This window comes from Gekko japonicus, unplaced genomic scaffold, assembly GCF_001447785.1.
Source record: "Gekko japonicus isolate JY-2015 unplaced genomic scaffold, Gekko_japonicus_V1.1 scaffold149, whole genome shotgun sequence".
Taxonomy (NCBI): Eukaryota; Metazoa; Chordata; class Lepidosauria; order Squamata; family Gekkonidae; genus Gekko; species Gekko japonicus.
Window position 1 is genome coordinate 552,182 of NW_015172556.1, and position 22,724 is coordinate 574,905.

At 41.9% G+C, this 22,724-nt stretch overlaps 1 protein-coding gene across 1 annotated transcript in view; it reads left to right on the forward strand.

The window, feature by feature from the left end:
* WNK2 (WNK lysine deficient protein kinase 2) overlaps positions 1-22,724 on the forward strand; it is a 172,864-nt gene that overhangs the window by 33,009 nt on the left and 117,131 nt on the right. Inside the window, exons 2-4 of the mRNA XM_015421185.1 lie at positions 17,522-17,694; positions 18,609-18,829; positions 22,262-22,419. Coding sequence (XP_015276671.1) covers positions 17,522-17,694; positions 18,609-18,829; positions 22,262-22,419 — 552 coding nt within the window. The remainder of the gene's footprint in view (positions 1-17,521; positions 17,695-18,608; positions 18,830-22,261; positions 22,420-22,724) is intronic.

Consider the following 22,724-nt stretch of genomic DNA (forward strand, 5'->3'; position numbering starts at 1 on the left):
ATGGAAGTTATCGGGGTGGCATTAGCCTCTGGAAGCACAGTGAACTTTAGTGTGGGGTTCAAAACTGGGTCAGAACAGGTGAAATAAACTGACCCTTTCTGAGTGCAACACAGATTTTATTATAAAATAGGCGCTACTCGATAGATATGGAACATTTCCAAGCAAACAGAGGAAGAAACAAATTTTGACATGCTATTTGAAGAAAGCTTGTGGAAAGCATACCAGAAAAATATAAAGTGAATAGAAAGGGAGTGGAGTTGACGAAAGAGCTCTATCAAATTCAGCGTTCTTTGTTAAAAAAAAAAGACAGCCTATTTGCTCTTAGCTGCCAAAATAAACCATACAATCAATCCTCCATCTAGAGTGACACATGTCCCATGGCAGGTTTTTATTACTATGAACAAGTTATACAACTTTGATAGATACTTGTAAGTATAATGCTGCTTCACCATATGTTATGATATCTGTGTAGTTTTAGCGGGGAGTTGTCAACACTCTTCTGTGCTGTGCTAACCAGTTTTAGCGAAGTGTACTGCAAGCTTGCAAAAATGTGACTGAGGTTTGAACTCATTCTTATGTTGAGCTTGTACACCTATATCATCACCTCAGGAATTTGTTCTCAGCTCAAAATGAACAGTATGTTGATAGTTTTGCATCTGTGCAGTGGCAGTATTCAGCCAGGTAGCCACTGTTAATGCATGCTGTGTCAACTTACTTTTGTTATGCATCCCTGAAGATCGTCATGGGCAGGTTGTGTACCATTTAAAACAAGTTACACTGGAGTGAGTGTGCTGCTTTTGCCTCTGCACAGTCAGTGCCATTCTTCATGCTGGTGTGTGCTCAGAACTGACAGTTATCACATGGCAGCATTCAGAACATGTTAGTCCAGTTAATACAGCCAAACAGGCAGGGAGGCAAATGGACAAGGCAGGAAAGTCAGATGGACAAAACAGTACCTTCCTATCCACCCTGAAGAACATCCAAGGGAACATTGGGTGAACAGATTGGAGAAGGTCACTGCCATAGAAAAGTATTTCCAATCCATACTTGACAAACACTGATTTAGCCAACACTTACGTGCAAAGTTTTTGCAGTCCAGAACCAACAATCATTGAGTCAGCCTGCCAAAATGGACAAGGCTAGAACAGTGAGACAAACCACAGATCTTACCCAAGTAGGACTGAAAACCCTTTTATTACATTAATTTTTAATATATCACAAAGATGATTGATGGAGGCAAGGAAAGAAAAACCATGTGAGAATGATCATGGGTAGATTTTTTAAAAATCTAGTTTCAAATACTTAAGAAACCAAACATTTCACCTAGGTTTGAAGGTTCTGCTCACAATCTGTCAACAAATTATGATCCAAACAGAATGGGGATCAAGTTTCCTTTGGCATGGGCATCTGATCTTAGTAATTTTATATAGTTTATTTCTTTATTTTAATTTTTATTATTTTGTTTAATTTATATCCCACCCGCCCCGCAAGTGGGCTCAGGGCGGCTAACACCAAAGAAGTTACAAACCAATTAAAACCCATTATAACAATACAAGAAATTATTTAAAACATTAAAAAAGGCAAACCCATGCATTCATTCATATAATTCTAGCAATGCTAACTGGATGACAGAACAAAGATAGAATGGGCAGATATAATAGGGCAGTTTTCAGCAAGGGAAGCCAGATGGTTGGGAGTCTACCACCTCAACCAAAGGCCTGGTAGAACAGCTCCATTTTACAGGCCCTGTGAAACTGTAATAAGTCTCGCAGGGCAGGGGCCAGGGCAGAAAAAGCCCAGGCCAATTGTAAGTGGATGTCCTTTGGGTTGGGGCAACCAGGAGATGCTGGTCAGCTGAATGCAAGGCTCTCCAAGGGGCATATGGGGAGAGATGGTCCTTTAGATACGTTGGTCCCAGGCTGCACAAGTCTTTAAAGGTTAGTACCAACACTATTTACCTAGTGGAGCTGCAGTGGCTCAGGTGGTTGAGATGCTGAACTGCAGGCTGTGGAAGGTCGGTAGTTCAGCAGTTCGGGACCTGGGTTGCCGCATGATGGAGTGAGCTCCTATCTCTAGTTACAGCTCCTGCCAACCTAGCAGTTTGAAAGCAAGAAATTGCAAGTAGATAAATAGGGACCACTTCGGTGGGAAGGTAACAGTGTTCCGTGCGCCTTGGTGTTTAGTCATGCTGGCCACATGACCATGGAAACGTCTTTGGACAGCGCTGGCTCTTCGGCTTTGAAACGGAGATGAGCACCGCAACCCTAGAGTCAGATTCGACTGGCTTTCGAGCAAGGGAACCTTTACCTTTACCAACACTTTGAAACAGATCTGGTATTCAATTGGTAACCAGTGCAGTTGGCGTAACACTGGCTGAATGTGCGCTGGCACAGACATTGCAGTCAGCAGACACATTTTGCACTAGCTGGAGTTTCTGGATCAGATTCATGGGTAAGTCTGCACAGAGCGAGTTACAGTAATCTAACCTGGAGGTGACTATTGCATGAGTCACTGTAGCCAAGTCCTGGGAAGAGAGATAAGGAACCAATTGCTTGATCTACCGTAGATGATAAAAGGCAGACCTGGCAATAGTGGGATCCAGAATCACCTCTAAACTCCTCGACTCGATACTGGCACCAATGGTGCTCTGTCCAGGGCCGAGAGTCTGATTCCTGAACCCCCCCCCCCGACTCAAGACCAGGACCTCGTTCCTGGCCCCCCCCCCCCAACTCAAGACCAGGACCTCTGTTGTATACTGAGGTAATTACATCACCGTTAGCGAGGCCATGCAGTCTAGCACACCTTCGGGTGCTAGAACAATAGAGGAATCAGATCATAGGGCAGACCAATTGGAGTGCCTGGATTCTAGAGGAGACCTATGATGGACTCCTCCACTGTAAATAGCCTATCACTGGTGTTGGGGTGTGTGTTGGGTGTGTGGTACTGCAGAGATATAAGTGGGGCTCAGACCTCGCTAGTTTGTCTTTCGTTTTGCTTGCTTAATAAAACATGAGCTGATCACTACTCAATGCCTCCGAACTCAGTGCTTATCAACCTCCATCTTTGATGGATTAAGTTTCAGCTGACTCTGCTGTAACCACCTAGTCACAGCCTCCAAAGCCCTGTCCAGATTTTCTGGGGCAGAGTCTGGGCAGCCATCCAACAACAGATAGAGCTGGGTGTTATCAACGTACTGGTGACAACCCAGCCTAACCTCCATACCAGCTGGGTGAGGGGGCACATATGGATGTTGAACAGCATTGGTGAGAGGATCGCCCCCTGTGGAACACCAGATTCCAGCAGGTATTGCAGGGAGACCATCTCACCAAGTACCATCCTCTGCCCCGGCCATAGAGGAAGGAGGAAACCCATTGTAAGGCAGTTCCCTGTATTCCTACGCCTGCAAGGTGGTGGGTCATTACATCATAATTGACCATGTTGAATGCTGCCATTTGATCAAGAAGCAACAGCAGCACTGAACTGCCCTGATCTAGGTGTCTCTGGAGGTAATCTATGAGGGTGACCATCTCCATCTCCATCCCATAGCCAGGGCGGAAACCGAACTGGAATGGAGATGGATGCGTCATCCAAGAAAACCTGAAGTTGCACATCCACTGCCCTCTCAACTACCTTGCCCAGGAATGGCAGGTTTGAAACTGGGCGGTAGTTGGCTAGGACCGTAGGGTCCAATAATGGTTTCTTAAGAGCAGATGTACCACAGCTTCCTTCAGTCCTGCTGGAAAGGTCCCGGACAATAGGGACAAGTTGGTGATCTCTTCCAGTGGGGCCCAGACACCATCCCTGCAGGCCTTAACTAGCCAGGATGTGCATGGGTCAAGAAGGCAATTGCTATTTTCCATTCTCCATGAGGCCATGGAAAAATGTACTTGCTATTTCTGACTGGAAAACCACTAGTATATTACCATTTTTAAGGCTGATTCACATTGCATGTAATAGTATATTTGTTGTGTGTCAGCTACATGTCTTGCAGTGAAGATTATAACACTTGAAGAGGAGATAACCTCCTGTAAATATGGAAATGTGTGTACATTGAAGAGCTGTGATTGACCATAACTCTGACATATATCTTCTACATGTTAATTGTTATGCTTTCCCTGCAATAATAGAGTGAACAAATGTCTAGTAGGAGGGGGAAATCTCATGTTATTAGAAAACTTTGAGGAATTTGGTGGTACTGGTTTACTCTGTGGAGTAAGGGTGCTGTGTGAAAGCAGTCGTATTTATACACATCTGGTATATTTAAAAGATACTTGCAAAATTTTCATTTTGAGGAGTGATTCCCCCCCCCCAAATCGTAAAAATATCTACTGTATCAGTTAGAAGGGTATGATAAAATTATTGGGAGCGATAAATATAATGAACAAAAAAATGGCTTCATCTTAGTGTGAAATAAGATTTCTTTTCCTGAGAAGAAAAGAATTCCTGATTTATGTAAAGCTGTAAATATGTTTGGTGATTTGGATTACATAATACAGATGAAACAGCCAGTGCTCAAGGCCAAATCTATTTTAAGATTTAAGATTTATTCTTCATTTGTCTCAGGTGAGGAACCTCATTGCATAAGTAAACTTATGTCATGAAATTGAGAATAGATGTTGTATATAATGAAGTGGTGATTATCTCCAGGACAGTAAATAAACCACAGTTACGTTTGGTGCATACAGTAGGATTTCTTTTTGCACGTGACTCAGAATGGAACAAGATTAAGGGCAGGTACTGCATTATCCAAAATAGATTTTTGTTTCAGCCTAGGTATAAAGTTCTTCCCAGGTGACCTGTCCTGCCTCTCTCACCTTTGACATCAAGGTGTCTTCAGTAAAGGTAGTTCCCTGCTTTCTCAGCTTATGACAACACTTCTATATTGTAGTATGATTGACAGCATCTCAGCGTTGTCATTTTCACATGCTCAGTTCTGTAAGAATAAACATGGTATGTTGTTTTAACCAAACTGTTTTAATTTTAATCAGAAATATACATGAAAGAGATGAGTAAAATATCTTTCCTTTGTATTTCTCCGAAAGAAATTAATAATGCAAACCATCCATAATGGTTATGTCAACTGACAGTTGGCATCAATGGACTCATAAGGTTTTGATGCAGGGGTGGATTTGAGCATTGAAGTTACCAGGAACGTTCCTTTTGGGCTGCTGCCCTGAGGGGCCACTTGGGCCACTGCACCAGCTGTCCTGAGGAGGGCAGCAGCTGCTCCCCTGCAGCAACACAACTGTAGCACATTCAGTGAAAACCTGTACAGGGCAATATTTGTCCAGTATTCGGCTTCATCTATGGGCCCACATGCTGAAGGTTCTTCAGGAACACTTGTTAACTTGTGTCTGACTGCCATCTTGTATTAGCTGATATTATAGGTTTTTAATATTGTATAGGTTATGTTTTAATTGTTTTAAATTTATTGTATATATCTATTGTAACCCACTCTGAGCCATGCGGGAAACCGTGGGCTATTTAAGAGACCTACGCAGAAGTAAATCCCATTTATTTCAATGGCAATTACTCCCATGTAAGCACACATAGGATTGCTGCTGGAAAATGCTTGGGCTGTCGGATCTTCCTCAGCTTGCTGGGAATGCATCTTTCAACTCCCATAGGACAGCCAGTGTCAGGTGTGGTGTAGCAAGAGGTCCAACAATAGTAAGGAGGGGCCATGAGAAGCAGCAGCCCTGAAAATGGTGTGAGAGGTTGCAGGGCAGAAAACCAGAGAAACCTGTCATTTAAAGTTCCTATTATAGCCCATGTTTGCAGGCAGCAGCAAGCGACACACTGACCAGGGAGATGGAAAAGCTTTCTGCATGAATGCAAGGACATTCCCACTTCTTTCCCTGCACAATTCCCAAGACTAGGAAGCTAGCTAGGAATCATAATCTCCCTGTTTGTTCCCTGCCAGCCTTCTGACAACTGACAGGAGGATTTTTTTTTTATGGCACAGCTCACATGGTGCAACATCACTTCTGGCAAGCAGCCAGATGTTATGTCCATGAGATGCTCTAGGATGCTAGCATGTGACATTGACATCACACTGGTTGCCAGACACCCAGTTGGGGCAGGTTTCCCCCCAATGTCAGCTGTGCCAATTGGCTGCCAGCCAACTGGCCAGCAGGGGAAGCCCCACCCTTGAACAGCCCCCTGCCATGTTGACCTCGTCAGTGTGATGATGTCATGTGCTGGCCACATAGTGTGGTGACCAGAGTTTTGACCAAAATGCTAGAGCATCACTGTGTGACACGCCTGGCATGATGACATCACTTTGGTATGACATCATTGTGCTGACAATGTAGCACGCAGCGATGTCACCCCTGCCCTCCCCATTCCTGGAAGGCTCCCCCCCCCTCCAGCTGGGTAAATAGACCTGGCAACCCTATGCTGATTTTTTAAATTCCCCAAAAGATAAAAGCTTCATGTAGCATATCTATTCCAGTTTTAGTATGCATTGAGAGAGAAATTTCAGTCCTCAATGCTTCTCTTGAAAAAGAAATATAAAGTAAGCAAGTTGCTGATTTTTTTCTTTATTTGAGTGGTTTTTATCTAATGCTGTCCTGAAACATTGTTGAACTTTTGAAATTTAACATTTATTTTAGACCCACTGGCTTTCTGCCTCATGCTTTTAATTTATTTTAAAAGAAATTATATGGGGAATCTTTCTGAACCAAGACTTCATGTCCCAGGAAAGAGAAAAACAAAACTGGAAAAAGCTAAAGGCCTGCCTGTCTGCCATAAAAGGATATGAAAAATGAAGCAATGTGTACATGATTTTTTGTTCATATTTTACAAGTATTTTTCTTCCCTTTATATTTTTATGAAACCCTGAATACAAATCTAAAGCATTGTAAGGCCATAAAATGGAGAGAGATTAAACAATGAGAGTGTGTATGTAAACTCAGTCTGACTTGTACAGTCATTTGATAAATCATGGTCGTGGAGCAATTTATTAACTGGCCCTAGAAATCTCACAAACATAGGGAAAGTGACTGTATTGTGCTTGATCCTGGAAACAATGGATTGATTCACATTGCTGAATTCTTCAGCCTAGTATGTGGTTTATGACTACATGGAGAAATACTTCTGGGAGAGAAGAGTAGCCATAAATTTGGAAATTGCTTTATGCTCACCATGTATTAAGTCCAGTTTATACTAAAATTTCTCCTCTCTGGCCTATATATCACCTTGGGGAATTTGGGAAGAAGAAACTTAAATTGGCAATGAATAATATAACATTGCATTTAAAACTGATGTTCAGCAGCGAAGGAGTTACATATAGAGGTGGTTGCTTGATGAGCAATAATCTGAAAAAAGGTGGATCAGGTTTTGGGGGGAGCAGAAAGATCCGTGTAAAAACTTCCTAAGTTTTAACCAGTGAGCTAAAACAGAAGCCTTAGACTAGTGCTGCAGCCACCAGAATGATTTATAATGGATTTATCTCTTTGTCCATCTGTTCTGTTTTAATCAGGAGTGAATGCTGGGCAAGGTATTAATCTTCTAATGATAGGATATTGGATGAAATACTATAAAGTATGTTAGAACTGCAATTGAGCTGAGCCAAATTCACTTAAATACCCTATTTTCTATTATAACCTGTCACAAATGGACTGTAAGACATATGAGTAAATTTTAAGTGTTTTTTTTTTTTTTGCTTCCCTTCATCAGGGAGTTCAGGTATATGTGGTGCCCAAACCTGTTTATCCTCACCACAAACCTGTAAAATCAGTTAGGATTACAGAGTATGACTGTACAAAGGTTACCTTGAGAGCAGTCCTAAATGGGTTTGGTCAGAATCCTACTGAGGTCTGTTCAATGCAGCTTACTGCCAGGATGCAGGAACATTGTGGGGATTTGAACACAGAACTCATGGGTCATAATCTGGCATTCTAATCACTATTCAACTCTGGCTGACAAAATGCATGTAAACACCTGTTTGCCAGTGCTGCTTCCCCCTCCATATTTTCCTTTTCAGAATACTCCAGACCATTCCACTGTTCCTGAATGATGTTTCTCTCAGCGTCTTATTCAGCTCTTCCCTTGGAAATGATTGCAAATATAACAAACACTATAATGCTGATAGAACAAATTAAGAGTCCAGTGGCACCTTTAAGATCAACAAAGGTTTATTCAAGGTATGAGCTTTCATGCACGCTTTTTCAAATGCACTGGAATGGAAGGTAGAGTATTTGAAAAAGTGTTCATGAAAGCTCATACCTTGAATAAACCTTTGTTGGTCTTAAAGGTGCCACTGGACACTAAATTTGTTCTCCTGCTTCAGACCAACACAGCTGACCACCTGGAACTATAATGCAGATAGTTTAACAATGCTTACATCTTGCATTCTTTACTGAAGTATAATAATTGAAGTTACAGAATGTAGTTCTTGTGCAAAACTTTCAGCTTTTCCCCTGCTCATTCCTTCTGCAAGTCAGTGACCAAATGATTCACTTGGTGTGCAGAAAGTTAAACTGTATGTATTAGTGATATTAACTATGGCTTTGATTTACAAACAGTCAGCATAACATTTCTTGGATTATAAATATAAAGCATCCTAATATTTGTACCTTACAGTCTTTAACCATGTAAAATATTTGATGCAGCCTGTGTGGTTTGTGAGTACATATTGGAAACACAAAGGTGATAGTTTGTGGTGACGTTGGCTTATGTTTTGTGGTTATGTTGGCTTGCTCTTTTTAGTGAGCCTCACAGTTAAAGACCACAACTAGGTGGAGTTGTGTCATGTCACACAAGAATTGAACTATTAAGCCCTCTTTAAAAGCTTTGTGTTCAGCATGTTAAATGACACATTCCTGGAATGTTTACATAATCTGAATATGAATCTTTGCTAACATTAGGCTAGAAGTGAGCTATAAATATTACATTCTATGCCTCAGAAATCACAACCCCACAGCATTTCATTCACCCTGCCACACACACTGCTGTGATAGTTTTTGTGGTTACTTATAACTAGGGTTTTCAAAACATTCCTAACTATTGATGGTAGGACTTTACTATTTGGTGGTTGTTTTTGTATAATTTTGGTAAATAAATGATTTTTTAAAAATTCGATGTGGAGGAATAGGAGATATATTTAGGGTGCATTCTGTCTTACTGGTCTTCATTCACTGTTTCTTTTATTATTATAATTTATTTTAAAATTTCTTTCCAGTAAAACCTGCTGCTACTTTGAGGTATATGTTTACGTCTAAGAAAAAAAAATGAGGATAGATGATACATATGAAAGGACAAGTCAGTAGAACATTGCTACTTCCACCATGCTTTCTTCTCTCATTCACTTCTGACAAATGTATAGGGAATTGATTTAATCTATATGGTTTAAATGAAAAAGAAACCAAGCAATTGGAGGGAGGTAAAGGGCTAGAAGAGCTCCTGCAGACTTCCCAGTATGCATGGGGTACTGAAGCATTGTCAGAATATGTATGTTATCCAAAACGAAAGCAGTGGGAATGCCTCATTACTGCTTGCGATCACTGTGGTTGTTGACATCTTGTCATGAGTAATGATGCTGTGTGCACAAAGAACAGCAATCTAGCCTTGACATAATAAGGGATATACCCCCCAAAAGCAAACAGCTGTCCTGATTGGGGATATTGCCATGGTTACTATAGACAACGCTGGCATGAGTTTCTACTATGATCCTGCTCAATGAAAGCTATATTCAGGTGGGGTAGCCATGTTGGTCACGAGCAGAAGAAAAAAGTTTGTGTCCAGTGCTTACACATGAAAGCTTATACCATGAATAAAACTTCATTGCTATTAAAGGTGCAAATGAAAGTTATAGAAAGCTAAAATCCTGCACAGTAACCTTGGTGCCTCATCTTGAACCATCACAATGAAAAAAACCCCACCTGAAATGCTCAGCGGCCTAATGACCTTTGAGTGGTGAATAGACATTTCTTCCCCTTAAAGGCAAATGATAAAATATACCAAGTTTCATAGTATAGTATGCTTTTGGCATGTATGAAAATAAAAACTTCAAAACCCACTGGAGGCACATTTTGAGACATTTGAAAAACCCTTAGCTTACAGGCATTTTGCACTGCAGGTGATATGAGGTATTTTGACATCAGAATGTCAGTATCTCTTTCTATGAAATATAAAGCCTTGAAAATTTGCTGTGTGGTTATTGCTGAACAGTCATTTTGAACAACGTTAAATATACTGCTCCTAAAATAATGAGGAGGTCTTTCAGTTAGTGTTTTCATTGATCAATGAAAGCGGTCTTAAAATGTCTCTTATACAACCCTGCCTCTTAATAGGATTTTATCTTAGAAGGCAGATTGAGGTGATGTTAGGTTAAATACTGATCCAGAAGTATCATCATAGTGATTAAGAAACTCAGTGAGGAGGAGATAACTGGATTTGTATAAAAATATGCAGGCTATATTTTTATTGAGTCAGACAAGTGGCCTGGGGATCAATACTGTTGGTCTTGACTGCTGTTTTGAACCCAGCTATTCAAAATCTCAAGCAGATGTCTTGTTGGTTGTGCCAAAGATCCCCTGAGATAATTGGGAACTTATAAAAATACTTTGTTTCTTACTGTGTAAGAGCTGGCCCATAGAAATCGCCAAGAGTCAGACACAACTGAATGGCTAACAACAACAACGTTTGTTTCCAGTATATTAGATTTAGCTCTTCTTTAAACAATTGTGCTGTTACAAAGTCATCTCTCTAATGAACATTGTTCTACTGAATCAGATGACTTTCAGACTTGATCCAAACTAGATTGATAAACTGCTTTAACATAAGGCTGTCTGTTATGGATACATGGAGCATTAGTTAAAAACTAGAAGCCCACAGTCAAAGCATTTTCTGTCTAGTGCAAATAAATGAATGAAATTCTTTCCTGACCCAAATTATACCTGCTTCATGGCCCTTGTTCCCCACAGAGTTGCCAGGTCACAATAGTGGAAGCCAAAAATAGCAGACGTTCCTTTTGAGATTAAGTTTTGTAAGGATTCTTCAAAGCCACCTTATCTGATTTGTCCCTTTCTGCCTGCTTTCTCCTTACTTTTTCCTCAAGCCTCTTTCTCATTCATCTATACTTCCATTTTGGTTGTATTTCTCAGAACATTATCTGATTAGCTCTTCTTTCAGCCACATTTATTTATACTTTAAATTTATAAATCACCCAATCCCTGAGTGCACAGGGCTCTGGGTGGTGTACAACAGAAGATAAAAATATCAACATAACATTGTTAAAATTAATATTCAGTCATCCCTACATTATTAAACAATCTCCAGATGGCGTTACTGTTTTAATCTTAGACCTGCTCCAGACTTTGTTGCCATCTCGCGGGTAGGGTGAGAAGGAAGCCAAAGTGAAAAGGTGGAAGAAAAGAGGAGGGTGCCAGCCATGATGGAAACTGTTGCTGTCCTCAACCAAAAGCCTGGCGCAACATCTCTGCCTTACAGGCCCTATGGAATTGCATTAAGTCCCGCAGGGCCCTGGTGGTATTTGGCAGAGAGTTCCACCAGGTCGGAGCCAGGGTTGAAAAATACATAGGTCCCAGACTGCTCAAGGCCTTAAAGGTCAACACCAAAACCTTGAACCTGACTTGGTACTCCACTGGAAGCCAGTGTAGCCAGTGCAGCACAGGTTGTATATGTGCCATCCATGGCATTCCCATCAGGACTTGCGCTACCGCATTCTGGATCAGTTGGAGCCTTCTGTGTCAGCCTCAAAGGCAGGCCAGCGTAGAGCAAGTTACAGTAGTCTAGCCTGGAAGTGACTGTTGCATGGATTACTATGGCAAAATCAAGGGATGAAAAGAAAGGGGCTAATTACCGCACTTGACATAGATGGAAATTTTTTAGCCTGGCAATATTCGTGACCTGGTCCTCCATAGTTAAGGAGGCATCCAGGATCATGCCCAAACTCTTGACGAATTGTGCCAGTGTTAATGGCACCCTGTTAAGAGTGGGAAGTCTATGCCCCAACTCCAAGGCTCAGCCTATTCTTTTTTTTTTTAACCATCCCACCACAATCTCCATTAATGGCACCCTGTTTATGCCCCAACTCCAAGGCTCAGCCTACTCTTTTTTTTTAACCATCCCACCACAATCTCCAAACCCATGGCCAAATTACATGGGACACTATCTGGGTGGCCATCCAGTAGCAGTTATAGCTTTGTGTCATCAGCATACTGATGACACCCCAGCCCAAATCTCCACACCAGCTGGGCGAGGGCATACATATGGATGTTAAATAACATTGAGGAGAGGACTGCTCCCTGTGGAACTCCACATATTAAGGGGTACCTAGTTGACACTTTCTCTCCCAGCACCACCCTCTGTCCCTGACCAAGGAGAAATGAGGAAAGTCATTTCAGGGCTACTTCAGGAACTCCCATGTTGTCGAGGTGGTGGGCCAGAAGATTGTAATCGACCATGTCGAACGCTGCTGTGAGATCAAGCAGCAAAAGCAGCTCCAACCCACTTCGATCCAGCTGTCTGCAGAGATCATCTGTCAGGGTGACCAACACCATCTCCATCCCATGGCCAGGGCAAAAGCCTGACTGAAATGGATCCAATGCTGATGTGTCATCCAGGAGCTGCTCTGAGCTTCCTGTTCCGTAGCTTCCTGTTTCTGCTCTGAGCTTTTTGTTCCTTAGCTTCCTTGCTTCTTGAAACTGTTTCCCACTTCTCAACAATCTCCCAAGTCATTCATTTCTGTAGGGCCCTGTATAAGCCATCATAACAAAACGGAAGACTTCCATGCAGAATTGCAGTAGTGGTAAAACAATACTTAACTCCCAGTTTTGTCCAGGTGGTGCACCACCAGACTGGTCAAGGATCCAAGTTGCCTGATCTCAATGAGGAAACTTTTCCTCATGCTGTTCTTTCCCCTCACCTAACAAAAGAGAGCCCATGAGCAACCAACGGCTTTTTCTCAGGGTTGCCATCTTCCAGGTGGGGTCTGGAGATCTTCAGGAATTACAACTGATCTCTAGACTACATATATCACTTATTTATTTATTTTAAACATTTATTCCACTTTTCCTGGAGAAAGTTGCTGCTTTGGGACATGTACTGCATGACATTATACCCTACCAAGTTTCCTCCCTAAACTCCACTCTCCCAGGTTCCACAACTGGAGGACAATCTATTCCTAAACTTGGAGTTTGCAACCCTACTTCTGTTTCCAGTACTAGGAGAGTGTAAGCTTTTTATAACAACTCCTCAAGCTGTTTCATTGTCTTTTTACCCTAGCTTATTAATGAGTCCTGAAAATCATGCCTATTTTGGCAATTCTTTATCCAGAAAGGGTTTCTTCCCATTAATTCTTGGTTGAGCACTGGTAAAATGAAAATGACTACAGTGCTAACGATGCAACGAACATGAAATTAAGCAAACTGGAGGACAATGGAAGACAGGAGGGCCTGGCGTGATGTGGTCCATGGGGTCATGAAGAGTCGGACTTGACTGTGCAACTAAACAACAATAAAAATGAAGACAGAAGTAAAAGGAGTAATGTTTGGCTGGAGAGGGCACAAAGAAATTTAATTTTTCCTTAATGTATGATAGTTACTAATTACAAAAGGAAAAAGGTATTTGAGCACATTTTATAGTTATATCAACTGAGCACAGGCAGAAAATAAAGTTCAGAATAAATAGTGCAATTCTAAGAACGCTTTCCTGGGAGTACGTGCCATTGAATAGACTCATGTAGGATTGCTCCCAAAAGCATCTTTTTACCCCTAACTCCATAATCTGCAAAAATGGAAATGCTTTTATCCTACATGGAATGCCAGAATTTTAATGCGTTTAACTCCTAGTCATTTATTTTTTTCCCCTTTCATACCTACTCTTATAATCAGCATCCTCTTAATGGACTTTTTCGCTTACAACTATTCTAAGCCTGCTTCCCCCCTTTTCCCTTTTACTCATTTAGTCTTTTTAATTTTACCTGCTAGAATTTTCCATGGGCCTAGTAGTTTCTGATCCTAGAGGCTTTTGAGGTTCTTCATTGTGTACTTGATATTCAGCTACCCCATAGGAAGATTATTCTTTTTATCATGCAGCTGGGAAATCAGCTGTTGTCTTTTGTGTTTAACTGATATCTCAACTACCCAGACTGGGAAGACTAACTTCACAACAGCTGTTCCTTCCCAGAGAGGCAGGTTCACATTAACATCTGATAATAGCCAAAGACATTTTCCACCAAAAGTGAATTTTACAATGTTAACCTGTGGGGTGAAGCACTGCTTCATCTCAGGACTGGAAGCACTGCAGATATCAGCTTTGTTTCCTGGACAAATGAATGTTCATAAACATTCTGTGCAATCACAGTAGCTTAGCTGATCAGTGTACTTAACACAAGTACAAGACAGTATCACGTTCAATTAACATATTAAAATAAATCATTTGATCTTGGGACATGTGGAAGAGGTTGAAGTTGTGATACTTGCAATTCTGAGAAGGAATCAAGAAATTTTGTGTACTAATTTTATCTCATTACATCTTAAATGCATGCAACATAGTTTGACACTTTATGCTGAATCTGCACTGTAGTTTGAGAATGGAAACTCTGAAATGCCCTAAGAGGAGGAGTTGTGCTTTTAGTTGAATTTGATTTTAGCTGACCTTTATTTGTGTTGCTGGTATTGTCTGGCTGCTACCTGTTTTTTACTGTTTTTGTTGCTTGTTATAGTTTGGTGTTTGTTCCCCACAAGCAGTGTTCTCTCTAAGCAGAGTTAGTGTGAGCTAGCTCACAGGTTTTTTTGCCTCCGGCTCACTCATTTTTGTCTTTGCTCAGGCAGGATGGCTTCAGAACACATTAATAAGCAGTAGCCAAATTTCTCGCTCACAATTTTAAAGTCAGTCGCTCACAAAGTAGAATTTTTGCTCACAAGACTCCACAGTTTAGAAGGAGCATTGCCCACAAGTATTATTGTTGTAGTAATTGTAGTAAGCCCCCTCAGACACTCTTGTATGTGAGGTATAACTTCTTAGAAGTACCTACTTTAAAATAAATAAATAAATAAAACCTGATTTGATTTCTACAAGAACTTGTGCGCAGAAGAGTGCGCTGTGGGAGAACATAGAGTGAAGAAGGGCCAAAAGAATTGGAACAGTATAGAGTACAGAACTGAACAGGGATAGTGTGGCTCTTTAAATGCTATTGGTTTAAAAGGGTGTAACTGTTTAGGATGACACTACTAATATACTGGGAAGTTCCCTGGAGGGTGGCTGCATTGGAATGCTGCTGATGGCCCAGAGCTAGCCAAGCTGATCCACAGAGATGCTGACAGTGTCACAGATACCATTTGGCTTGGACCTAGCTGTCAGTTCTGCAGAAGGAAATTATGGGCCTGCAGAAGCAAGATTATGGGCCTTGCCATGATTTCACTGGCTGCCATCATTCCACTGGCTGGAACTAAGATCAGTGATCTATATGTGCGCCTCTTGGCTCACTCTCTTTCATCCCTGGAACTGAAGCACTGTTGATGGAGGGCAGATGTATAGATATCTAAAATCATCCAGTGCAGAGAGTTGGGACTGAAAGTTATAGGTGGAAGCATGAAGAGAATTGATCTGTAGTCACAATGCTTCCCCAGTGGTTTTGACCCTTTCTACTTTTCTTTTCAGTTTCTTCCTCACATGTCCCCTCATATCAGAGAAGTTACACCTTTTAAAGTTAAAAGTGGTTGTGTCAGTCTTTTTGGGCAACTTCCTATTTATACAAATGTTAAACTCAATAACATTATGGTCACTGTTCCCAAAGGGGTCACTTTTACATCTCTCACCAGGTCTTGGGCGTTACTTAGGACCAAATCCAGGATCACCTTTCCCCTGGTAGATTCTGTGACATCTGTTCCATAGCACAGTCATTGATTGTGTCTAGAAACTCAATCTCTTTTTCCCAACTTGAACACATATTGACCCAATCAATGTGTGGGTAGTTAAAATCACCGAATTATGACACAGTTATTTTCTCTAGCCGCTATCTTTAATTCATTCATCATTTTATAATCCTCCTCTCTTTTGATCTGGTGGGTGATAACAAACTCCCAGAGTTAAACCTTTCTTTTGGACCCATTATTTCAACCCATAGCATTTCCAGAAGTGAATCCAATTCTCTTACACTCTCAGTCTTACTGGACTGTATACCCTCTCTGACATACAGAGCCACCCCACCTCCAACGCTTCCTCCCCTTCCTTCCAATATAATTTATAACCAGGAATCACCGTATCCCACTGATTTTCGTCATCCCACCAAGTTTCTGAAATACCCATAATGTCTATTTCCCCCCCAACACCAAGCATTCCAACTCCCCAATTTTACCTTGTACACTTCTAGCCTCGCTTTCCTTGCAAGGTCTCCTGGAGCTGCTCTAGGTAGGTCAGCTGACCTTCCCTTCCCTCACTCACTGGCTCACCTGGAGCAGCCATTTTTCTGAAGCCCAAAGGATTCCCCCATCAGTGGCTTGGCAGATCATACTTCTGTCACCCTCTTTTCTGCTGGCAGCCTTGCTTGGGAAGGCTCCTGCCATGGTGGCTTCCTCCGCAGCTCCGGGGAGGGCCCCTTTTGTGGCAGCTTTCCTCACAGCTCGAGAGAAGGCTCCTGCTGCTTTGGCTTCCCCCACAGGCATGGCAGTTTCCATTGCGGTCCTGCTGGCGTGGGAAGCCACAATCTTGTTGTTCCTGGCATGGCCGGCTTAGGGAAGTCCGAGGCTGAACAGCCTCAGTAAGTTGCATTCTCTGCGCTTGCGCAGGGAATGGTCTTTCACTTTTGGGGGGATTTAAACATCCCCCTTATACTTTTTTAAACATGTAAGATTTTTTTTCTGCACACCTGAGGAGTGCCCCAAGTGTGCAGAAAAATCTCTGAGCCCTCTATCTGCTGAAATAAGTATTTTCACGTAGGGGCCATGTTGAGAATTAGATATATAGATGAAGCCAGGATCTCAAGAGTAAACCTGTTTGCTGTGGTTAATCATGTATGAGTATGCCAATTGTGAGATTGCTGTATACAACTATGCTGAGATGTTTGTTTCATTACGAGACAAGCATTTGCCTTTGAATTTAGTTTACCTGTAACTGTGCTGTGCTGATTAGGATAAGATTAGAAATCAAATTTATTTTGATATGTTTTATTGTTTTAAAATTTTCTCTTGCATCAAACTAGAGGGCTTGTACTCCTATTTAAAACTGTTTTAATTTCCATAAAAATCGTGATGATAATCTCATAGGGCAAAAGATCCTACTGGGCAATTAGAAGACATATACTCTCAGGCACAGAGATGTTGCCAACTCATCCTCATTTGTGGCCCTGTTAGGCTTTCAAAACTAGTTTTAGGGAAACTGGGTATTTTTTGAAGTGTGTTTTGTGGGATGCAGGGGGATGGAGATGTTTATTTTACTCCCAGCTTGCCCCTTGCAAAAGCAGTAATGCCTTTCTTCTATTTTTAGGGTATATTTGTGTCGAGGCCAGTTTTCTCCAATCAGTTGCTAACAAAGAGTATATTTTAAATTGCAGGACAGAAAGCTGACAAAAGCGGAGAGGCAGAGGTTTAAAGAAGAAGCAGAGATGTTGAAAGGTCTTCAGCACCCAAACATTGTTAGATTTTATGACTTTTGGGAATCATGTTTAAAGGGAAAGAAATGCATTGTGCTGGTTACAGAACTGATGACCTCTGGAACTTTGAAAACGTAAGTTTAGTAGACAAATGGTAAAGTCCACTTTAATAATAAAATGTATTAAGACAAATTACTTGCTTCATCTATTAGTATGAATGAAAGCCCTCTGCCCTTCTAATGTCTGCCTGTCTTTGAACTTGATTGGACTACAGGGAGAATTTTATTGCCCTTATCTCATAGTTTGTTGTTCTATTACGTAAGTACTAGCAGTGCTGTCCTTATTTCCTCTCTCCTCTTGTTCTGAACATGACACTTTGAATCTATGAGTTCATCTTTCATACAGTTTGCTATTAAGCCATAGTAAAATAATGCTTCACTGAGATAGCTAGGAAACAACAGTTTAGTTTAATCAACATAGACATATTTTATTAACCTGAATTAACTACTTAGTGTTAGAACAAACTTTTCACTGCTCTTTGAGAATGTGCTGTATATTTTACCTGCACGCATGAACAGATGAACACACCTCTAAATATTTGAAATGTACAGATCTACATTGTAATTTTTGAATTTTGATATATTGGATATCAACTCAAAATTAAGTAATCAGTTTACAGAGACAACCCCTCCCCCCCAAGAAGTAACAAACGAGAAGCCTTGGAAATCAAAACTATTTTCACCTGGCTTTGTAATTAAACAGGCCAGTTGCTAGGGAATGTCTGCAGGAAGGCCAGTCCAGAATTGAGGGGCTCCCACAAAGAAGGCTGTATCCCTGATATCCACCAAACTCACTTCAAAAGGACGGTGGGCATGCAGAGAAGGGATATTTCAAATGAACTTAAATGATGGACAGGGGTATATATATACATAGGAACAGATGGTTTTTTTAAAGTATTGTGTTCGCAGACCATTGTCTTTCACCTGAAATACCCAATGTAGTATTTATTATGTCTGCTATGTTCCTACTTTCTGTATTTCTACTTCAGTTATTTGAAGAGATTTAAAGTGATGAAACCAAAAGTCCTTCGTAGCTGGTGCCGGCAAATCCTGAAGGGTCTCCTTTTTCTGCACACCAGAACACCGCCAATCATTCACAGAGACTTAAAATGTGACAATATTTTTATTACTGGACCAACTGGCTCTGTGAAGATTGGTGACTTAGGTCTGGCAACTCTCAAAAGAGCTTCGTTTGCCAAAAGTGTCATAGGTAAGCCTATTTCATAGGTATCTCTCTCTTTGTGTTTCAGGGCGGCTAACAATGAGGCACAAGTGCCAAGTTAAAACAGATAAAAATAGCATAAAAGAGAATAAAACAGTATAATACAACACAGCAAAGTGACGCTGCTCCATTTATCACAAGATGGGATTGATCTTAATCCAACAACAACTTTCCGGTAGCCTGTCAACCCTTTCTCCTTCCAGGGTCACCTCGCGCCCCGATGGAACCACATACTGGTGGTAGTGGTGCGATAATGCAGAAGTTACAGTGATGGAATAGTGGTGGTGGCGGCTCCTACTTAAAAGCCTGGCAGAAGAGCTCCGTCTTACAGGCCCTGTGGAACTGAGAAAGGTCCCGCAGGGCCTGGATCTCCTCCGGGAGCTCCTTCCACCAGGTAGGAGCCGCCACCGAAAATGTCCTGGCTCTGGTCACAGCAAATTTGATATCCCTGGGGCCTGGAATTTCCAGGAGATGTTGACTCCCTGACCGTAGTGCCCTTGGGGGAACATATGGGGAAAGGCGGTCCCTTAGGTAAGCCGGACCCTGGTCATACAGGGCTTTAAAGATAAGAACCAGCACTTTGAAGCGGATCCGGTACGCTATTGGCAGCCAGTGCAGCGATTTCAGCACAGGCTGAATATGATCCCTCCTAGAGAGACCCATCAACAGCCTGGCTGCAGCATTCTGCACTAGCTGCAGCTTCCAGATTTGCGACAAAGGCAGCCCCAAGTAGAGAGCGTTACAGTAGTCTAACTTCGAGGTGACCGTCGCATGGATCACTGTGGCCAGGTCATCGTGGTCAAGGAAGGGGACCAACTGCCAAGCCAGCCGAAGATGGTAAAAGACCGACCTGGCAGTGGCTGCCACCTGGGCCTCCATTGTTAAAGAGGAGTCCAGGAGCACACCCAGACTCCTAACCTCCGACGCCGGCACCAAAGGCACCCCATCGAAGGTCGGGAGTGGGAGCCCCAACCCCAGACCGATCCGACTCAGGCCCAGGACCTCTGTCAATGCTGGCTTGATTCTGTTCCCCTGCCTGCCATCCAGCATTGCCCCTCTGCAGATCACACAGTGTAGGCTCCTGTGTGGCTCCTGGATCTCCCTTGCCACTGGCATCACTACTGCCTCTGGGAATTATGTGGCAATAGGGGAAGTGGCAGTGGCATCTCCTACCCATCTCCTGCCCACCCTGCTGCCTCACTGCAGTTCATGTGGCTGGGGTGGAGGCTGCTCCTGCTCCTTCCCCATCACCACTGCCTCCATAGCTCACTCCACAGTATGTCAGAGAATCACAGATATGTAGACCAGAGAATCATGGCTCACTCATCAATGGTGGTGACTCCTGTTCCTTCCCTACATCTCCCTGCATCACTGCCACCTCTGCAGCTCATGTGGCTGGGGGAGGGGGTGGCAGCAGTTGCCATTCCTCTGCCTGCCTGTGGCAGTGTTTACCAGGCATGGCCATCCATCTAGTGGCTTCATTATGAGGAGGATGGGTGAGGCTGGGCTGATGGAGCCTACCCTGGTTTGGGGAAATCTAAATCATCATCCATTTATAAAAACTTTTTGGATTTTTCTGCAACCCTGGATTTTCCCCAAGTTTGCAGAAACACTTCCTTTCTCTCTACATGGTCCTGATAAGTGACTTTAAGTATCTGCAGATGGGACCATGTTGAGAATTATACTGTACAAACAGGACTTCCCCTGTATCCACTTCCTCTCACTATGTCCTTTTTCCTCCTGGCAGCCTTCAAAATCCTCTTTCCTTTCCCTGCTTCCTTCTCTCCTTCCCACCCAGCAACACTACCTGCTCCCTTGTCTTCAGCTTTAGATAGGGTTTATTTAATCCATTTATACCCTGTCTTTCTCCCCAGTGGGAATCCAGCTTTCCCCTGAAACTAGGCTCTGAGACAGCTACATTCTTCCTAAAGAATTCACTATGTTAAGCCTGCTTTATTGAAAAGCCAGACTCTTGAGACCTATGAAGACTCCTGAGACATCTCCATCCTAACACCCTGTACATGTAAACCCTATCTCAAAACATGCACTGTTTTAGCCTGCTTTCACCCAAAATCTGGCTTGAGACTTATAAAATCTTCTGTGTCAGGAATCTGTCAGTCTCACCCTCTGGAGGCTCAAACCCTGTCTGACAGTTTAACCAGTTTTCTTTTCCAGCCCCCAGTCTGAGTTCTTTGCCCACCTGTGGTTCCTATTTGGCTGTTTGCTGCTGTGCACACACACCAAACAGTCATACAGGGGATTGCTAACTGACAGAAAGGGACAGGACCTTTGCCCATCCATCAGAATGACTGATTTCTTAATTTTTCTTACCTCTTTTTCTAGAATTATAGATAAAAATAATTTTAAGGCATATTTTGTGCATGTGCACATATATTTTCTATTTTGAAGAAAGTTGCAGGAATAGCCACTTCAGCTCCCTATGTCATTAAAGGAAGTACGATAAACCCTCACTTATCTAGATTTTCCCATGTGCTAAACACAGTTTGCGTCATGTTTTATGATTTGCCCAATGTTCTTTGTGTTGCGGTGTCCTGGACACTTTATAGACACTTCACTATTGTTGACAGGCTGCATGCTTCCAAAGGAGAGTGTATTGTTCTATAACTGCCTATTCTACAAGACTGTTGTATTGAATTACCAAGCCCCTCTGATCTCTGTGAATAGGGTTTCTTCTGTACTAATGTGATTTCAGTTCCCTTTGTGGCTTTGCTTCTTTATACATAAAGGATAATTATGCAGGGATTGTAAATGATCTGCATACAAAAGTTTTGATGTAGTACTTAGAAGTATCTCTTCAGGCTTTCCACAATGACTCAGGTATATGTCAGTAAATGAAGTTAGTAGTCCTTCAGCTCACTTATCATGGGGGTGGGAGGTGTGGCGTAGTGCTATAGTTTTAGAATGTTATACTCAGGATTAACTGTTTCATTCATTTAAATTAATGTACTGTGTTATCTGTAGGACTGGGATTGGACTATGGGCTGTGGGTTTGGTTAGGGACCACTGCATTTATCCTGGGAGAACAGGCATGGCTAAGAAATTACCTTTAAGCCCGAGAGGAGCAAGTGGAATCGGTAAGCACCACCTGTACTTGGGGTGCTGAAGAATCATGTTACAGATATAAATAAAATAAAATCTTTCCTAATGTATCTCACAGGGTTGTTGTTAATAAAGATGAGGTCTTTGGAGCAGGGGCAAGATACATATATAACAAATAATATTATTAAAATATTTATGTATTTACAAAATGTATGTCCTGCTTTTTGGCTCAAATAGGCTACCAAGGCAGCAAGCAATTATATGCAGAACAGTATAAAACACAATAAAATCAGTTAAAGTCACACAAAAATGTATAAAATCAGCAATTACTAAGCCAATGTCTTTGTATTGTTTGTGTAGGTACTCCAGAATTTATGGCTCCAGAAATGTATGAAGAGCACTATGATGAATCTGTGGATGTATATGCTTTTGGAATGTGTATGTTGGAAATGGCTACCTCAGAATATCCATATTCAGAATGCCAGAATGCTGCTCAAATTTATAGAAAAGTAACTTGTGTAAGTTGTTTACTTTCCCCCCCTTCTATTATTTATTTTTTTGGTTAATGGTTTAAATATTTTACAAACATTTTGAGGAAAGACGTTAATAAGCTAATGTCTTTCTTCTACCCTACATTGTAATGACCCGTTTTATCTAATTTGCATTCAATAAACAAAATAATCCCTTAATACATTTCCTTGAAGGTGAATTTTATACATGATTGCAATGTAGGTTTACCAGGCCTGTGGTCTGGGTGGGGGTTCCCCCACTTTTGTGGTCCCCTTTCCATTACCAGGCAGCTGGCTGGTGGCGGGGGGACACC